At 42.4% G+C, this 21,553-nt stretch overlaps 1 protein-coding gene across 2 annotated transcripts in view; it reads left to right on the forward strand.

Moving 5' to 3' along the window:
• Positions 1-21,553, forward strand: part of POU2F3 (POU class 2 homeobox 3) — a 193,010-nt gene that overhangs the window by 104,115 nt on the left and 67,342 nt on the right. For both annotated transcript variants that reach the window (XM_069743094.1, XM_069743095.1), the window contains exon 3: positions 13,291-13,325. In XM_069743094.1, the coding sequence (XP_069599195.1) occupies positions 13,291-13,325 (35 nt within the window). The remainder of the gene's footprint in view (positions 1-13,290; positions 13,326-21,553) is intronic.

The following is a 21,553-nucleotide window of genomic DNA, read 5'->3' on the forward strand; positions in this document are numbered from 1 at the left end:
ATTATAACGGGTGAAATATTACAATCCAGCCATGGCCGATGCTGAAATATCATCGGCCATGGCTGGAAATACTAGTGTGCCCCCACCCCACCCCTCCGATCGCCCCCCCACCCCCCCGATCTGGCCGGTACACTGCTCCGGCTCCCCTCCGCCCTGTGCTCCGCTCCCCCCCGTGCTCGTGTCCGCTCCCCCCGTGCTCCAATCACCCCCCCGTGCTCCAATCACCCCCCCTGCACTCCGATCCACCCCCCCGTGCTCCGTTCCACCCCCCCGTGCTCCATTCCAGCCCCCCCGTGCTCCGTTCCACGCCCCCCGCGCTCCGTTCCACCCCTCCCGCGCTCCGATTCCCCCCCCCGTGCTCCGATCCCCCCCCCGTGGTCCCCCCCCCACCCTATCATACTTACCGATCCAGCCGTGGTCCCGTCCGTCTTCTCCCGGGCGCCGCCATCTTCCAAAATGGCGGGCGCATGTGCAGTGCGCCCGCCGAATCTGCCGGCCGGCAGATTCGTTCCAAAGTGCATTTTGATCACTGAGATATAATCTATCTCAGTGATCAAAATAAAAAAAATAATAAATGACCCCCCCCCCTTTGTCACCCCCATAGGTAGGGACAATAAAAAAATAAAGAAATTTTTTTTTTTTCCACTAATGTTAGAATAGGGTTAGGGTTAGGGGTAGGGTTAGGGTTAGGGGTAGGGGTAGGGTTAGGGGTAGGGTTAGGGGTAGGGGTAGGGGTAGGGTTAGGGGTAGGGTTAGGGTTAGGGGTAGGGGTAGGGTTAGGGGTAGGGTTAGGGTTAGGGCTAGGGTTAGGGCTAGAGTTAGGGTTAGGAATGTGCACACGTATTCTGGTCCTCTGCGGATTTTTCCGCTGCGGATTTGATAAATCCGCAGTGCTAAACCGCTGCGGATTTATGGCGGATTTACCACGTTTTTTTCTGCGCATTTCACTGCGGTTTTACAATTGCGATTTTCTATTGGAGCAGTTGTAAAACCGCTGCGGAATCCGCACAAAGAAGTGACATGCTGCGGAATGTAAACCGCTGCGTTTCCGTGCAGTTTTTCCGCAGCATGTGTACAGCGATTTTTGTTTCCCATAGGTTTACATTGAACTGTACACTCATGGGAAACTGCTGCGGATCCGCAGCGTTTTCCGCAGCGTGTGCACATACCTTTAGAATTAGGCTATGTGCACACGGTGCGGATTTGGCTGCGGATTCGCAGCAGTGTTCCATCAGGTTTACAGTACCATGTAAACATATGAAAAACCAAATCCGCTGTGCCCGTGATGCGGAAAATACCGCGCGGGAACGCTGCGTTGTATTTTCCGCAGCATGTGAATTCTTTGTGCGGATTCCGCAGCGTTTTACACCTGTTCCTCAATAGGAATCCGCAGGTGAAATCCGCACAAAAAACACTGGAAATCCGCGGAAAATCCGCAGGTAAAACACAGTGCCTTTTACCCGCAGATTTTTCAAAAATGGTGCGGAAATATCTCACACGAATCCGCAACGTGGGCACATAGCCTTAGGGTTAGGGTTGGAATTAGTGTTGTGGTTAGGGGTGTGTTGGGGTTAGGGTTGTGATTAGGATTATGGCTACAGTTGGGATTAGGGTTAGGGGTGTGTTGGGGTTAGTGTTGGAGTTAGAATTGAGGGGTTACCACTGTTTAGGCACATCAGGGGTCTCCAAACGCAACATGGCGCCACCATTGATTCCAGCCAATCTCGTATTCAAAAAGTCAAATGGTGCTCCCTCACTTCCGAGCCCTGACGTGTGCCCAAACAGTGGTTTACCCCCACATATGGGGTACCAGCATACTCAGGACAAACTGCGCAACAATTACTGGGGTCCAATTTCTCCTGTTACCCTTGTGAATCTAAAAAAATGCTTGCTAAAACATAATTTTTGAGGAAAGAAAAATGATTTTTTATTTTCACGGCTCTGTGTTGTAAACGTCTGTGAAGCACTTGGGGGTTCAAAGTGCTCACCACATATCTAGATAAGTTCCTTGGGGGGTCTAGTTTCTAAAATGGGGTCACTTGTGGGGGGTTTCTACTGTTTAGGCACACCAGGGGCTCTGCAAACGCAACGTGACACCCGCAGACCATTCCATCAAAGTCTGCATTTCAAAAGTCACTACTTCCCTTCTGAGCCCCGACGTGTGCCCAAACAGTGGTTTACCCCCACATATGGGGTATCAGCGTACTCAGGAGAAACTGGACAACAACTTTTGGGGTCCAATTTCTCCTGTAACCCTTGGGAAAATAAAAAATTCTGGGCTAAATAATTATTTTTGAGGAAAGAAAACGTATTTATTATTTTCACGGCTCTGCATTATAAACTTCTATGAAGCACTTGGGGGTTCAAAGTGCTCACCACACATCTAGATAAGTTCCTTTCAGGGTCTAGTTTCCAAAATGGGGTCACTTGTGGGGGGTTTCTACTGTTTAGGCACATCAGGGGCTCTGCAAACGCAACGTGACGCCCGCAGAGCATTCCATCAAAGTCTGCATTTCAAAACGTCACTACTTCAATTCCAAGCCCCGGCATGTGCCCAAACAGTAGTTTACCCCCACATATGGGGTATCACCGTACTCAGGAGAAACTGGACAACAAATATTGGGGTCAAATTTCTCCTGTTACCCTTGGGAAAATTAAAAAACTCTGGGCTAAATAATTATTTTTGAGGAAAGAAAACGTATTTATTATTTTCACGGCTCTGCATTATAAACTTCTATGAAGCACTTGGGGGTTCAAAGTGCTCACCACACATCTAGATAAGTTCCTTGGGGGGTCTAGTTTCCAAAATGGGGTCACTTGTGGGGGGTTTCTACTGTTAAGCCACATCAGGGGCTCTGCAAACGCAACGTGACGCCCACAGAGCATTCCATCAAAGTCTGCATTTCAAAACGTCACTACTTCACTTCCGAGCCCCGGCATGTGCCCAAACAGTGATTTACCCCCACATATGGGGTATCAGCGTACTCAGGAGAAACTGGACAACAACTTTTGGGGTCAAATTTCTCCTGTTACCCTTGGGAAAATAAAAAATTGCAGGCTAAAAGATCATTTTTGAGAAAATAATTTTTTTTTTTATTTTCATGGCTCTGCGTTATAAACTTCTGTGAAGCACTTGGGGGTTCAAAGTCCTCACCACACATCTAGATTAGTTCCTTTGGGGGTCTAGTTTCTAAAATGGTGTCATTTCTGGGGGATCTCCAATGTTTAGGCACACAGGGGCTCTCCAAACGTGACATGGTGTCCGCTAATGATTGGAGCTAATTTTCCATTTAAAAAGCCAAATGGCGTGCCATCCCTTCCGAGCCCTGCCGTGCGCCCAAACAGTGGTTTACCCCCACATATGGGGTATCAGCATACTCAGGACAAACTGGACAACAATATTTGGGGTCCAATTTCTCCTATTATCCTTGGCAAAATAGGAAATTCCAGGCTAAAAAATCATTTTTGAGGAAAGAAAAATTATTTTTTATTTTCATGGCTCTGCGTTATAAACTTCTGTGAAGCACCTGGGGGTTTAAAGTGCTCAATATGCATCTAGATAAGTTCCTTGGGGGGTCTAGTTTCCAAAATGGGGTCACTTGTGCGGGAGCTCCAATGTTTAGGCACACAGGGGCTCTCCAAACGCGACATGGTGTCCGCTAACAATTGGAGCTAATTTTCCATTCAAAAAGTCAAATGGCGCGCCTTCTCTTCCGAGCCCTGCCGAGTGCCCAAACAGTGGTTTACCCCCACATATGAGGTATCGGCGTACTCGGGAGAAATTGCCCAACAAATTTTATGATCCATTTTATCCTACTGCCCATGTGAAAATGAAAAAATTGAGGCGAAAAGAATTTTTTTGTGAAAAAAAAGTACTTTTTCATTTTTACAGATCAATTTGTGAAGCACCTGAGGGTTTAAAGTGCTCACTAGGCATCTAAATTAGTTCCTTGGGGGGTCTAGTTTCCAAAATGGGGTCACTTGTGGGGGAGCGCCAATGTTTAGGCACACAGGAGCTATCCAAACGCGACATGGTGTCCGCTAACGATGGAAATAATTTTTCATTCAAAAAGTCAAATGGCGCTCCTTCCCTTCCGAGCCTTACCATGTGCCCAAACAGTGGTTTACCTCCACATGTGAGGTATTGGTGTACTCAGGAGAAATTGCCCAACACATTTTAGGATCCATTTTATCCTGTTGCCCATGTGAAAATGAAAAAATTGAGGCTAAAAGAATTTTTTTGTGAAAAAAAAGTACTTTTTCATTTTTACGGATCAATTTGTGAAGCACCTGGGGGTTCAAAGTGCTCACTATGCATCTAGATAAGTTCCTTGGGGCGTCTAGTTTCCAAAATGGGGTCACTTGTGGGGGAGCTCCAATTTTTAGGCACACGGGGGCTCTCCAAACGTGACATGGTGTCCGCTAAAGAGTGGAGCCAATTTTTGATTCAAAAAGTCAAATGGCGCTCCTTCCCTTCCAAGCCCTGCCGTGCGCCAAAACAGTGGTTTACCCCCACATATGAGGTATCAGCGTACTCAGGACAAATTGGACAACAACTTTCGTGGTTCAGTTTCTCCTTTTACCATTGGGAAAATAAAAAAATTGTTGCTAAAAGATAATTTTTGTGACTAAAAAGTTAAATGTTCATTTTTTCCTTCCATGTTGCTTCTGCTGCTGTGAAGCACCTGAAGGGTTAATAAACTTCTTGAATGTGGTTTTGAGTACCTTGAGGGGTGCAGTTTTTAGAATGGTGTCACTTTTGGGTATTTTCAGCCATATAGACCCCTCAAACTGACTTCAAATGTGAGGTGGTCCCTAAAAAAAATGGTTTTGTAAATTTCGTTGTAAAAATGACAAATCGCTGGTCGAATTTTAACCCTTATAACTTCCTAACAAAAAAAAATTTTGTTTCCAAAATTGTGCTGATGTAAAGTAAACATGTGGGAAATGTTATTTATTAACTATTTTGTGTCACATATCTCTCTGGTTTAACAGAATAAAAATTCAAAATGTGAAAATTGCGAAATTTTCAAAATTTTCGCCAAATTTCCGTGTTTATCACAAATAAATGCAGAATTTATTGACCTAAATTTACCACTAACATGAAGCCCAATATGTCACGAAAAAACAATCTCAGAACCGCTAGGATCCGTTGAAGCGTTCCTGAGTTATTACCTCATAAAGGGACACTGGTCAGAATTGCAAAAAACGGCAAGGTCTTTAAGGTCAAAATAGGCTGGGTCTTGAAGGGGTTAATGTTAGCTTCATTGGAAAAAACTGTGCTTTTATTTCAAAAACAAGGAAATTTCTAAGTGGTCCCAAACTTTTGAACGGTAGTGTAAGTGGTTAAGCAGCCACAATTGGTACAAACATTAATCGTTGCCTATGCAGAACGGTATTAGTTTTAGTATACAGCTGACACCCACTGCACGCTCGCACGCCAACAGACGTTTACAGACATAGTGATCTGCGGATTTCAATCACGTCAGTTCACATTGTGTAAGAAAAAAAATCACAGTGCGCAAGTGATTTCTATAAATCTCATGCACTTTTCTAGAACTGAAAGAATCTCACCATGTCAAAAATTCGCCAAAAACTTAACCTTAACGTAGCATCCATTTTTCTTTTCTGCAACAAATGCCAATTTCCTCCGACCCAGTAGACAGTAAAAATTGGACAGCTGTTGCACGCAATGCGGACAGCATTCATTTGCTGTTGCCGGGTTTTTCACTGACCCAATTCCTGGAATAGCCAATTTACATTTACTAATTAGAAGACAATAAAACATGTCTCAATTTTTTTTTATTTTTTATTTGCAGAAAATCGATAAACTATAATGAGCATGTGCTCCATCTGTGAATGACGAAGCCTAAACACTGGGGAACACAATTTTTTAAGAGTAAGGGTACCGTCACACTATACGATTTACCAACGATCACGACCAGCAAAACGACCTGGCCGTGATCGTTGGTAAGTCGTAGTGTGGTCGCTGGAGAGCTGTCACACAGACAGCTCTCCAGCGACCAACGATGCCGAGGTCCCCGGGTAACCAGGGTAAACATCGGGTTACTAAGCGCAGGACCGCACTTAGTAACCCGATGTTTACCCTGGTTACCAGCGTAAAAAACAAACAAACAGTACATACTTACATTCCGGTGTCTGTCCCTTGCCGTCTGCTTCCCGCACTCACTGACTGCCGGCTGTAAAGTGAAAGCACAGCGGCCGAAGACGGCAAGGGACCTGACGGACACCGGAATGTAAGTATGTACTGTTTGTTTTTTTTTACATTTACGCTGGTAACCAGGGTAAACATCGGGTTACTAAGCGCGGCCCTGCACTTAGTAACCCAATGTTTACCCTGGTTACAAGCGAACGCATCCTTAGATCGGTGTCACACACACCGATCTAGCGATGACAGCGGGAGATCCAGCGACGAAAGAATGTTCCAAACGATCTGCTACGACGTACGATTCTCAGCAGGATCCCTGATCGCTGCTGCGTGTCAGACACAGCGATATCGTATGGATATCGCTGGAACGTCACGAATCGTAGCGACAAAAGTGCCACTGTGTGACGGTACCCTTAGGTCAGACAACTGTTCTTAATTAATTTTTGGATGCTGAATCCAGAAATGATCTCAGTTTTTCTCTATCACGTCAAGTTTTCGAACTATAGGATTTTTGTCTTCTCAAACCTATGTAAACTACTGTACCTAAAAAGTGTTGTTGTTTTTTTTAAATAGTACAAATATGAACAAAAAATGAAATATATAAGAAATAGGCATGACAAAGTTGTGACTACTCTTACAAGTTGCCACGTAGCTCTATATGAGTCAAATTGTAATCAGATAACAAGTCTTATTACAGATATCAGTGCAATTGTGCTTCTCTGGCAGGTAAGTTGTGTAGGAAAAACTTGACGTGCTAGAAAAAAACTGACTACATTTTTGGAATCAGCATGCCAATTTTAGTATAAATCAGCTCAAAAACCTAACTCAACAGAAATTTTTTTTCAAATTGTTCCCCTGTGAATCAATGTACATCAAATATAAGCAACTTTATGACTTTCTGACTTTATGTCATCAAATTTCATTGTAAAAATGTATAACCCGTAAATGTTTTTATTTATAGTTTCTGTTATCTGAGATATGAACACACACATTAGATTAGTTATTTTTCTTATTTCCGTTAGTTTCATTTTTTTCAGTATATATTATTAAAAGGTTGATATTAGGAGTAAAGCTTTGCCGGACTCCTTTATATTAACTCGTGCAGTGTGGACATAATGGTTCTTATTTGAATTTCAAACACTCATATGCTCGGTCATAAAAACTTTGAGCCTCATATAGGGAAATATGTCCTTCAGACCAAGCAGCAATATGGAAATGAGCGGCTTATGCAAATCCCGCCAGCACAGTTCTCCCAGAGAAAGGTTGTGCACGCACAATATATACCGGCCGGCCGCACACACTTTGTTATGCGTGCGTGGAACATTTTGTTTTGTTCCTTGAGTTTCAAAAAAATTCAATGCCAAACGGAATAAAATAAACAACAATCTTAAGGTTTTTCGCAGCAAACTCATCCATCATTCATGCATTGACCTTATTGTAAGAAGAGAATGGAAATGCGATCATGGCGGAAAAATAACAATCCAAATACCAATGATTTCAAACAGAACGAATAGGAGTCATTGTCACCTGTCATACTTTCCATTGTTATTGTACAATATATACAAGAACTAGTGTGGATGAGTCATTTCAGAAAAAGCCATTGGGTTATATCCTAACTATTATTTTCTCTATTTCTAAAAAGTTCTCCATAGTTTGACCTCATCTGAAGACGCGCACACAGCAGGCTTTGCAGTGGCAAAGAGACACAGGACGACAATGAAAGACATTATATGAGATAGATCACCGGCAAAGATACTTTATTCACTTTATTTTTCATACTTCGCAATAGCTGCTACATTACAGTCTTGTCAGGACACGCCACCATACATATACTGCTGGGCTTCCGCTCAAGTTTCCATTTGCATCCCGGGGTTGAGTTTGGTGGTTACGATTAAATTGCATATAATTCAAGATAACCACTTAGCCTTAGTTACTTCATGGAAAGCAGAAGTAGAACTAAAATCAGATATGCATAGAATATAAAAGTGCACCCATGCGTCTTCTTCCATAATGGGTGATACTGTATATTGCAATGTTATTGTGGAGGAAATTAATTGCAGCACTCACCCATGCATAAAAAATTCAGAATCATCACAATTTGCTCTATTCTACTGCGGGCAGAGCATAAAACATAACTGCGCATGCCCGCAGAAGGGCGGAGCAAAGTGCGCATGCTTGACCTGGCGATGCTCTAGTGCAGGCACAAGACTCTGTCGAGCTATGTGGATGACACGGGACCCGTCATACACATTAATCAAAGCCTGGAGATGAGATTTTTTGCTGGACAAGGTAAGGTTATACACATGGGAAGAGGGAATCAATATCACCATTACACACTGAACGGGAAACCACTGGGTAAATCTGACAGGGAGAAGGACTTGGGGATCCTAGTTAATGATAAACTTACCTGGAGCAGCCAGTGCCAGGCAGCAGCTGCCAAGGCAAACAGGATCATGGGGTGCATTAAAAGAGGTCTGGATACACATGATGAGAGCATTATACTGCCTCTGTACAAATCCCTAGTTAGACCGCACATGGAGTACTGTGTCCAGTTTTGGGCACCGGTGCTCAGGAAGGATATAATGGAACTAGAGAGAGTACAAAGGAGGGCAACAAAATTAATAAAGGGGATGGGAGAACTACAATACCCAGATAGATTAGCGAAATTAGGATTATTTAGTCTAGAAAAAAGACGACTGAGGGGCGATCTAATAACCATGTATAAGTATATAAGGGGACAATACAAATATCTCGCTGAGGATCTGTTTATACCAAGGAAGGTGACGGGCACAAGGGGGCATTCTTTGCGTCTGGAGGAGAGAAGGTTTTTCCACCAACATAGAAGAGGATTCTTTACTGTTAGGGCAGTGAGAATCTGGAATTGCTTGCCTGAGGAGGTGGTGATGGCGAACTCAGTCGAGGGGTTCAAGAGAGGCCTGGATGTCTTCCTGGAGCAGAACAATATTGTATCATACAATTATTAGGTTCTGTAGAAGGACGTAGATCTGGGGATTTATTATGATGGAATATAGGCTGAACTGGATGGACAAATGTCTTTTTTCGGCCTTACTAACTATGTTACTATGTTACTATGTTACTATGGACAAATGACACGATAAAATTTATCCTACAAAGTACAGTTAAACAGCGAAAAAATCCAATGTAGGTGAAGTGGTTAAAAAATGCAATTTTGCCACTATTTTTGCATTTCATTTTTATGGCATTCATTGTAAGGTAAAAATAATCTGTCAACAGGATTTTCCTAGTCAGTATGATTATTGTGATGATACTATATATATATATATATATATATATATATATATATATATATTTTTTTTTTTTTATTGGTTAAAACAATTCAGAGCTTTGTAAAAATACGTTTGGTTTGGGTTGCCTTTTTCAGGAGGCTGTAAGATGACAGAAAAATGTTTACAGGACTGGTTAATTTTTATAATTTCATAGATTAGACTTTCATGGATATGGTGCCACAAGTATGCCAACCATCCAGAAATTCCCGGACAGTCCCTAAAAATAGGGCCTTTTTCCCCCTGTCTGTACAAAAAATTGAGGCTTCTGTGATTTTTTTTGAAGCTGTAGAGACGTGTAGAGATAATACTTCACAATGAACGCAGATGATATCTTCACATAGCATTTATAGTCTGGTCGTAAAAAAAAGTTGTGTGCCCATGACTTTTTGAGCTGTCCATAAAAAATAAAGTTGGAAACCCTGCCTGGGATTTCGATTTCCCATGATCCAAAGAATTTTGCTAAACTTAATATTGTATTATAAAGAAACTAAGAGGAAAGGTTATAGCTTGGTCCAATGACATATTAACATGGCAGGACAGGTGGCTGAATCCATCAATGATTTGCTCAAAAACATCTACGTGAATTCTAAGTGTTTTTCCTTTTTTATTTGGTTTGTTATAAAAAAAATCATATATATATAATAAACAGATGATTTGTAATACATAACCATTGGTGTAATTGGTGATAATGAAGCTATTGATATGTAGCTACATGTATCAGCAGCAGTCCACGTTCATATATATAGTCCTAGAACCATCAATGAAGATATGCAAATGAGCCCTTCTCTATCTATAGGATTAACTATGCAAATAAAACCTCAATACCATTTTGGCTGACATAGGTATCCAGCAGGGCCCTAAATCTCTTCCCAGGCACCTGTCCCAATGCCATAGTCTAAAAGGTTTCATCATGTAACAATGGTGAAAGAAGAAAGATGGGTAGAGACAAAGAGAACGCCGACCTCAGGTGCACTGGCTTTGCTTCCGTTTAAAGCATAACTCGACAGACTGTAGATATTGCTGTTCTTGTGCTTGCATATAGTCCATGGATCCAGTACAACTATATCTTCTTCATCAGCTATTGGAAGTTGGCGTACTTGTCAGCAGGCTCCAGTAAGGTTGCCACAACAAGTGGATGTGATATTGCTTAACTTTGAGGATGATGATGGTTATATGGCCATTGGCACCATAAATTCTGGGTGGAGGGAATGGGAGCTTTTGTCTGGAGTAGGGAGGGAGGGAAAGACCTGTCTGAAGGAAGCAGAGATTAGCAGAATGACTAAAGGATCAAGTACAAGATGTGTTTTGGTGAGACAAAGGTTGTGGTAGGGCATTACTTATCTGAGAGAGGACAAGGGCACAAAACCCAACCTTTTAACTGTAATGCTTTGTGTTGCATGAGACGGAATAGCAGCACTGTACTTCTGTTATGAGTGATTTGTTGGTCGACCACGAAGAGTTGAGGTGACTAAGTCTCACCTGGTGATCCTCTAAGCCTCAGGTCCGGGTGGGAATATGAACCTGGAGTATTGATGCAGCTAGCAGGAAGGCACATGGACTTGGAATATTCAGGAATCTTGGAGGTGGCAGGATGGATGGTGTGGAACCCAGCAGGGATTGAAGCAAGTTAGAGAACGGCATGCATAGGAGTTGGAGTACAACAAATTTAGAAGTCTAGACAATCCTAAAACACAAGTGTGTGTCCCAATGGGCCTTAACTAGGAATAAGCAGATGATGTCACAGAGCCATGCCAAGAAATCTGCCCCTGCAATGAGGAGCACAACAAGGGGCAGTGGACCAAGGTGAAGGAAGCAGAGCCCAAGACAGTCAGAACAGGTAGCCTGGGAATTCACCAAAGTGCACTGCTGCCTGTGGGTATAGTTATAATAATCAGTGTTGGTTGGTTTATTTCTTGGTTTGGCAGTTGATAAAGTGGGATCAGTGAGTGCAGTGTGGCAACTAAAGCCAAGGACCTCCTGTACTATATTTTTAGATGTGCTGCGTAACAAATGTGGTACATGCTACAATATGATTACCAACATTAGAGGTATTAGTGAGGTTCATTGTCTATGTGTTTCAAAGTATTCCTACCTTTTCAGGAGAACCACAGAGACCCACATCTCTGTATGTCTCTGGAACAAAAAGTAAGAATACTTTGAAATGCATTAAGATTAAACCACACCGATACCCTCTCTTGAATTGGACTTCTTTCCTGGATACAATATCAGCAGCACACTTTACCCACAACTTCCAAATTATTCTAATACTATGTTGGTTCTGCCAGTCTGTGGAGCTGCAGCAGATGGGATCATTATTTAACGCTCCGTATAGTGTTCATAGACTCATAGAACGTTAGAGTTGGAAGGGACCTCCAGGGTCATCGTGCCAAACCTACTGGGCAATGCATGATTTACTAAATCATCTTAGACAGATGTCTGTCCAGCCTCTGTTTGAAGACTTCCATTGAAGGAGAACTCACCACCTCTCGGGCAGCCTGTTCCACTCATTGATCACACTCACTGTCCAAAAGTTTTTTTCTAATATCTAATCTGTAACTTTCACCCTTTCAGTTTTATTCCATTGCTTCTCCTGTTTCCATGTGCAAATGAGAATAAGAATGATCCCTCTATACTGTGGCATCCCTTCAGTTATTTGTAGACAGTCTCAGCTTAGCCTTGTTTTGGAAAGCTAAACATTCCGAGATCCTTTAACCGTTTATCGTAGGACATTGTTTGCAGTCCGCTCAACATCCTGGTAACTCCTCTCTGAACTCGCTTCTGTTTTTCAATGTCTTTTTTAAAATATGGTACCCAGAATTGGGCTCAGTACTCCAGATGAGATCTGAGCAAAGAGGAGTAAAGGGGGATGATCACTTTACGTGAGCTAGACAATGTACTTCTATTATTACATACCAGAACTGTGTTTGCCTTTCTTTGCTGCTGCATCACACTGTTGACTCATGTGCAGTCTGTAATCTCTTAGTGTACCCAACTCTTTTTCACACATGCTGTTATTTAGTTCTATTCCTCTCATTCTGTAAATGTAATTTTTGTTTTTCTTGCCCAGGTGTAGAATCTTGCATTTCTCCCTGTAAAATACTATTCTATTAGTCTCTGCCCATTATTGAAGCTTATCTAGATCCTTCTGAATCCTTTCTATGTCTTCTCTACTGCTACCTCTCCCTCCTAGCTTTGCATCATCTACAAGTTTTGCTTTGTGTCTCACATAACCACATCAGGTGAGTGGTATCGCCTTTTGTCTTTCGCTGTCATTTGGATTAGACCCTATTGCGCTCTTATTGTTCCCCCCAGCCATTTCCTAAATCTAGAGATATGTGTCTATTTATTGGTGGTCTCTTGGATGTCAATATGTGTACCCCATTTGAGGTAAATACAAATATATAGATTCACTTTTTTCATTATCTTGTATACTTCTAATTCCTGCTAAGCCAAACGTCATTGTCGAATAATAATAACTAAGTGTAAAGTAAAGCAGTTTTTTTGTGCAAATTGCTCCAGAATTCTTTCCCTTTCAGCGAACTGAATACCTCCACCCCTGTACTTTTGTTGTCTTGATTCTGATGCTTTTTAAAATCAAGAATAGTAATAAAAGAGAGACGATTACGAGCTTAGTCATTTGCCATGTAATAATAAATACGGCATCATATGTGAGTTTCTAACAAAAATATCCCATTATTAGTAGTAAGAAATGACATGTAGTAATCGTGCTTCTAGAAACAGATTTAGGTTTTTCACAAATCTATGCTTTGCTGTCTGCATATTATTTAATGATGTCTGTGATTTTCACTATAGGTGGTGAGAGAGAATCCCTAGATTTCAGCAGACAGGTGAGTCACTTCTTCATGATTTATTTGTCTTGCATGTCATGTCATAGGCTTCATTTTATAGGCAGCTTTTCAAATTGGTAAAGTTAGGGTACTTTCACACTAGCGTTTTTTGTAAATCCGTCACAATGCATCGTTTTGCAGAAAAAACGCATCCTGCAAAAGTGCTTGCAGGATGCGTTTTTTCCCCATAGACTTCTATTGGCGACGCATTTGCGACGGATTTGCACACTTCGCATCCGTCTTGCGACGAATGCGTCGTGCTTTGGCGGACCGTCGGGAAAAAAAACCCCTACATGTAACGTTTTTTTCTCCCGACGGACCGCTTTTTCCGACCGCGCATGCGCGGCCGGAACTCCGCCCCCACCTCCCCGCACCTTACAATGGGGCAGCGGATGCGCCGGAAAAATGCATCCACTGCACCCATTGTGCAAAGCGTTAAATGCTAGCGTCGGAATCTCTCCCCGACGCATTGCGACGGGGAGATTCCGACGCTAGTGTGAAAGAAGCCTAAGTGTCCCACAGTCTGATTGATCTGGCCAGACATCAATGAACAGTAGCTGGATGCAGCACTTCAGCCATAGCGTTCTAGTTGCCAAAGACAGTTCAGTGAATGAGTGAAAATATTTAGTGCGCTGAATGAGCTAAATCAATATATATCGTATATACTTGAGTATAAGCCGGCACGAGTATAAGCCGAGGCACCTACTTTTGCCACAGAAAACTGGGTAAGCTTATTGACTCGAGTATAAGTCGGGTATGCATTGTCCCCTCATCCCTGTCCTGCTATGCATGGCACTCCATCCTGTCCTGGTATGAATGCCTCCCCATCCCTGTCTGCATGCCTCCCCATCCCTGTCTGCATGCCTCCCCCTTCCCTGTCCTGGTATGAATGCCTCCTCGTCCCTGCCCCTGTATGCATGCCTCCCCCGTTCCATCTCCGTATGCATGCCTCCCCTTCCCTGTCCTGGTATGAATGCCTGAATGCCTCCCCATGCCGTCACTGTCTGCATGAGTTCCCGTTCAGTCCCTGTATGCATGGCTCCCCCTTCCAGTCCCTGTATGCATGCCTCCTTATCCCTTATCCCTGTGTGCTTGTTTTCCTAAAAACAAAAATCATACTCACCTACCTGCTCGCCCTGAGTGCTGCAACTGCATCTCGTTCTGGCCGCAGGCGCCTACCGGCAGCTATTCCTGTGCTCAGCGGTCACATGGTACCACTCATTAAGGTGATGAATATGCGCTCCATGCCTATGGGAGTGGAGACGTGTCCATATTCATCACCTTAATGAGTAGTACCATGTGACCGCTGAGCACAGGAAGAGCTGCAGGCAGACGCCGGCGGCCGGAACGAGATGCAGTGATGTTATGATCAGGTGACCTTGGAGCAGCATGAAAACTTTCACTGGAGTAGGTGGTAACTATACTGACCGCAAACCCTGATCTTATCACCGCAACTAGAAGTAGCCGTGGGGTGTGCCTAACAAAACCTAGACACCTCGACACAGCCGGAGGACTAAATACCCCTATAGATGGAAATAGGAATTTCTACCTTGCCTCAGAGCAGAACCCCAAAGGATAGGCAGCCCCCCACAAATATTGACTGTGAGTAGTAGAGGAAAAGACACACGTAAGCAGGAAACAGGATTTAGCAAATGAGGCACAACTAGCTAAATAGGAAAGGACAGGACAGGATACTAAGCAGTCAGTATTAAAAATCCTTCCAAAATATCCACAGCAGAAAATACAAAAACTCCACCATCTAACTAAAGATGTGGAGCGTATATCTGCATCTCCAGAAAATCCAACAAGACTGAGAAAACACTGACACAGTCTAAGCTGGACAAGAGAAAAACAAATGAATAACACAGAATATAAGCACACTGCATGTGTGCCACAGAAACAAAAACCAGACACTTATCTTTGCTGAAATGACAGCTGAGCAGGAGAAGCCAGAAAGTGATCCAACACTTCAGAAGAAACATTGACAACTGACAAGGACTAATGAATCCTGCACACCTAAATATCCCAGTCAGAACTGCAATCAGTAGATACACCTGGCCAGGACTGCGACTCAGAGACAACTGCATTCCCACCTACAACCACCGGAGGGAACCCAAGAGCAGAATTCACAACACAGCGCCAGCACCGACGGTGCGCAGGTAGGTGAGTATGATGCGTGCGCTGACTCCTGGCACCCGCTTCTCTGACGCCCCCCCACTGGCTTTCTGTATTGTGACTCGTGTATAAGCCGAGGGGGGGGGCGTTTTCAGCACAAAAAAATGCTGAAAAATTCGACTTATACACGAGTATATACGGTAAAATAAATAGTTTTTTCTATGAATCATTGGGAGAACCTTTTTGTGTTTCACCCTTATTGTTTTATTTTACATTCAAGCTACAAGTTCATATGGAAACCTACCTGCAGTATGAGAACAGATAGTGTAACATGGCATGGTAGCTGTGGGTGAGGTACTTGTCTCTTACGCCCCGCTACTATGGGGGCGCTAGGCCCTTGCAGTCTGCATATTACCAATGACTTTGGTGGTCTCCCTCATTGAAGACCTCAACATCTGATCCTGGCCAACCAATTGAAAATAGACTTTTACTTAGCGATACCTTTGTGGGAATTATGTACAGTAGGTAGCGGTTACACAATTTTATGAATGTTTCCTTCACAATATGGAGCATTTTTCGCACACAGTCTCTATTCCTTTCACGTTACTCGTTTGTTCTCTATTCCCACTGTTACACTTCCCGTGACCACAGCCCAGCTCAGTACTAGAGTTCAGTTAGCAAGACTCCTATTCTCAACCCGCAGTTACACATCTTCTTTCCCCTACAGGGAACTATGTTACCAATATGGACGGTACTTAGCTTCTCTGCTATTGACGCCTTGGAACTCCCACCCAGGGAACTTCCCTCATCTTACGTTTTCTGTCCCATCTTGATCCATTACGGCTCTGAGTTATGAACTCGGGCCGTACTGCTTGGCGTCTTCTCCTAATACCTGTCTCCGATTGATCATTTAGTCCTCCTGTTTGCTTTGCTTTTCTCTTCACTCCTGTACACACTAACCACCATCTCAGTCTCACTTCTCTTTGGGATATCAACATCATGTGGCACAGCTTACTATCAAGATGTTAGGTCTGCTTCAGATGTTCTCCTGCCCTATCTGACATCCTGAAAGGAAACTATTTCTGTCCCTTCATCTTAGCCCCTCCCACTCTGGGATAATCCCAATGATTAACTCTAACTCTCCCTACTGTCCGGCAAAACTTAAAGGGAACCTGTCACCCCCCCAGGCGTTTGTAACCAAAAGAACCACCTTGTGCAGCAGTAATGCTGCATTCTGACAAGGTGGCTCTTTTAGTTCGGGTCCCTGGCATTGCTGAAAGAATCGGTTTTGAAATTTGTTCCTCATACCGTGAAGTTACCACGGGGGCAGATCTTCCCCCCGAATCCAGACGCCTCACAGCCGTCAATGATGGCCTTTGTGCACCAGGCGCTTCCTCCTCTTCCTTCATTAGCGTCCCCGGCGCCTGCGCTGTTATTTTTTTTTCCGGGCATGCGCAGTTGCGCTGCCCTTCGAACTTACAGCGCAGGCGCCTGGGACGATATTGAAGGAAGAGGAGGTGGCGCCCGGCGCGCAGAGGCCATGATTGACATGGAATCTGTATTGAAGTCAAGGCTTCTTCAACTTTTTTTAAGCCGCCATTCCAGACTTGTGTAACATGCATCGCATGAGGTTTGTATGGACGGAAATGCAATGCAAACGTACTATTAGAAATGGAAATATAAGAAAACCATCATGACAATAGACAGCAGATAATGATTGTTTCTCTTTCTGTTCAGTTGGTTTATCTTTCTTTTGCACTTGACTTTGTTCTTCTTCAGCCAAGCCCTATATTACATCCATCAGTGAACCCACCCTATTTACATGTTTTTGGATTGAAATTTGTATAGATGATCCCAGCCTTTCCAGTTTGACGTTTTTTTTCTGGAAGCTGGGACAAGCTTGAACGTGTTACGTGCCATAAGAGGATCAAGACTGGTACAACTCTAATAAGGCTGAACACAGATCCCAGAAGGATCCTATGATTCTTTCCCACATTAATAATAAATGGCTGAACAATAAATGGATGCAACAGACTAAAAGTAGAATGCAACTGCAAAACATTCCCAAAGAATGCTTCCATATTGGGCAAGAGGCATGAACACAGGCAAGAAAAGAAAGAAATTAAAATATTGACTTTAGTAAAGGCCAACATTTGCATATCATTATACAACTAATAAAATACCATGAGACATTAGCATAAATGGGAGGTGCCCAAATTCATCAAGCATTTGTTGCCAGATTTCTGGCATAAAAGTGCTCAAAAAAGTTTAATGCCACTTGTAGTTGTGCAAATATTTTGCAAGTTTTGGCAATTTTGCAGCAGTCCCAGCCATCTCCGCCAACTTTTTTTTTTAAAGGGGACAAAGATTAGTCCAATAAAAATTGCCTAAATAATGGCAGACTTGTGTGTTTCCATAGTTACAGACTACAATCAAACTCTGCATGTAGTCAGATCCTGCAGTCATGTGTTACTATCTTCTCTGTGTCCCCTTTTCTCATCTCTGCAGATAGGCCAGTAGAGGAGCAAAGAACGTAACTAACGGGTCTCAAATCAAAAATCAGAGGTGGCAGGAAATAGGCTTTTCATGTTTTTAAAGGGAATCTGTCACCCTTTTGAATGTTTTTAGCTAATAATATGGGCTTACAGGTTGTATACAGCTGAAATGAGTCATACCTGTCTCTTTGATGTGGCCTAGTTTCATAAAAATCATCTTTTATAGCATTCATCTGCCAGGCTATGAGGTGTAGGCTGCCCAGAATATAAGTCTCCCTCCAGTCTTCATTATACAAGTTTTCTCCTCGCCTTCTCTTCAGACATTCCTTTGACGTCATGTGCGCCGCTGGAAATCCCGCGCCAGCACATTGTGCCTGCTGTCTCTCCTAAACAAGAACACTTTAAGGAGGCATACAGGTCCGACTTATTTCAGCAGTATACAGCCTGTAGTATACCCATATTATTAGCTATAAACACTCAAAATGGTGGCAGAATCTCTTTAATGGTTGATTTTGATTGCCCTTGTCGGGCAGTATAATGTAAGTTATTATTTCTAATAAAAAATGAGGACCTGAATAGGATCTGTTAAGATGTATTGTAAAATGGACAGATATGAATCCATTTCATAAATTATGGATTTTGTAGAAATGAAACCAGGGTTAACCAGGTGTTAGACACAGGTTTTTAAGCATATTTCACACAAACATTGTCTACAACCTACCTTCATTATTTGCTTGTTTTGGCTCCATGTCTTTCCTGAAACCTCAATATTACAAGGAAATATAGTGTATGAGGAGGGAATTCAGTTCACCAAGCTGGGTCCTGTCCTATTTCCTTGGGGAAATGGGTGGGGAACAATTGGCACAGTTTGGCTTATTAGTAAACACTTTTTAGAATAGAGTTAACCTCTTCTGTGCTTTGAGAAGTCACCGGTCCACAGACATACAATGTTAGCAGTATGAGAAGCACAGAACGTACTTTTCTACATAGAAGTGGGTGTTAGATGAGGAATCTATACTACAGTATATACAAGTGGAAGATTTCGGTTACGTGCACACAGGTTTTTTTTCCTGTTTTTAGAGTAGAAACTAGAAAGTTTTTGATGAGTTTTGAGATTCTGAGGTAGATTTGACGAGTTTTCACTCAGTTTCTCCTCCAAAAACACCTTGTTTTATTGAGGCGGTAAAAACCTATGGGTATTCAATTGCAAACTGCTTAAAGTAATGCTCCTGGTTTTGGCTTTTATCTTAAGAATTATTGTAAGGCTCATGAAAGGGTCGATAATAACGTCAAGGAATGCTACTTCCAATAGGTGATGCTAGAGTTCTAGTTCTCTTCCTCTTTGAAGAGACAATTTGCAATTCATTGGACATATTTACAGAATGTGGATATAAGAAAAGAGAAGAATAGAAAAAAAGTATTTTGGGTATGTGCACACAGTGTCTTTATTTAGGTGGATTCCGCACTGTAAAAGCTCCCCATAAAAACAATATAGTGCACAGCAATGTCAAAATGACATTGCTGTGCACATGTTCCATCTTTTGGCACTTCCTTTAATTATTTTAGGGTTCGGAATCACTGGAGTGGTAAAAAGAAGTGTCATGCTCATTCTTTGGGTGGCTTCTGCTAGGACATCACTTGCTCTCTATACTTAACAGCATAGAGTGAAAGCAGCTTATGGCTGAGCCACAGCAAGAACCGTGGCAAAGCCACTGGTGAAGCCCCCTCAGGAGAAAGACCACTGGTGTTTCCTGAAGCAGCTTCGATTGGGAAAACTTGGCTGTTGCGCTGGTGTCTAGGTGACAACAGAAGCTGAGTCAAATCCAACAACACGTAAAATCGTATCCCCTTACACGGCCGGTACACAGAGAAAATCTACAGCATATCCACCCTTTGTGATTATACCCTAAGGCCTTATTCAGACATCCTTTGTACATGTTCATGTTCTATCTGTACTTTTTCCTGAATAGTACACACAACCTTTATGGAGCTGTTCACTCGTAAATGTGCTTTTTGCAGAGAGGGTATACGCTAAAAATTAATGAAGACACATGCATTTCTGATCCAAGTCATGGATTGCTGTTACATGTTCTAGATCCATTTTTAGAGTTTTCTTCCTAAAAAATTGAATTTCAATAGAAATTGTATCTGGCTGTACGACTCATGTGTTAAGCCATGTTCGACATTGCGTTCGTCATGTTTTTCTGCAGGAATTTTCCAAATATACAGTATAAATGCTGTAATTTACCAAAATGTAAAATGAAAATCACTCAAAAAATGCACCAAAATTCCAATGAGTGTTTGGTGCAAATTTTCTACCTAGTATTTTCATGCACAAAATAACACAGCATATGATAGTTCCAGCAAAGTGGATAGGATTTATCTAAAAATCTCTTGTCCACTGTGCTGTTTTTTAATCCTGTGGATATTGAACCCAGATGTGTTTTTGAAATCTGCAGGTAAAAAGGCACACATGTAATCTGAACATTATTTTATCACTAAAGTTTTATCAAAGTTAAATATAATTAATTAAACAAGAAGTTTCCAAAACAAAGTAGATTTATCTAGAACATGACATGGCAAAACGAATCAAAGATCGCAGCTGAAAAAAATGGAACAAAAAGGCATATAACAAAAAAAAAATCATCAAAAAACTATAAAAAAGTTACCGGTAAGTAAGCTAACTTAGATAAATTGGTGCAGAAAATCTTTAGAAAATCTGCAACATCAAAAACGCAACAAATGCTTATCGTGGGAACTTAGCCTTAAGGCATGTTCACTTCAGATCTTTTTCCACTGTTTTTTGAGCTGATCAATTCCTTTGTATGGAAAAACAAATTGTTCATATGTTCAAGATTCTGAATGTTTTTGAAGGATTGATTTGAAGGCTTTTTAACAATTTAGGCTTTCAATGACGCCAAACATTTAAAAGAAGCAATGAAGGGGAATCCAGCAGCACGGGCACAAACTCATCTTTATTAGTACATGTTTACAATTCTGATATCATCCATAATTGGTTTGAAAAATGTGAAGCACCGATGGATTTCTGGTGCGTCAAAAGCACCTTTAGTCATGGTGTTAAAATGTCAGAAGTCAGCACAAATAGTTACCACTTCCGGTTAACACAACAGTAATATACCATAATTAAATTGGATGACATCACATAACATGTTATAAGCAAACTTGTCATGATCCAGTTCGGAGTTTGTTTTCTGCTGTTCCCTCTCTGGACTGGTCATGCTGGAGTTAATCCCCTCGGCCTTGTTTTGGAGCTGGCTGGGCTTTTTAAGTCCTCCGTAGTCTGCTGGCCAGCGCCAGTGATAGTTCATGCTTCTTGGCTAGAGCAGCTGACCCATATACCCTGGTGCTCTTTCTGCCTCTGACTTCCCTTATTTGTATAAGACCCATTCCCTACAGTATATGACTCGGCCTGATCTCTGACCCTGCCTCTTGTTTTCCGTCTCTGTACCACGTTCCCTGACCGGCTTTTGACTCTCTGGCTTGTACCCTGACTTCATCTTACGTCTCACGTTTTGGATACCGCGTTTGGCTCTGACTTCTGGCTTGTCTCTGACTATGTGCTCTGCTGTTACTTCTGGTACCCCATCTCCTATTTGT

Source organism: Ranitomeya imitator, chromosome 10 (genome assembly GCF_032444005.1).
Source record: "Ranitomeya imitator isolate aRanImi1 chromosome 10, aRanImi1.pri, whole genome shotgun sequence".
Lineage (NCBI taxonomy): Eukaryota > Metazoa > Chordata > Amphibia > Anura > Dendrobatidae > Ranitomeya > Ranitomeya imitator.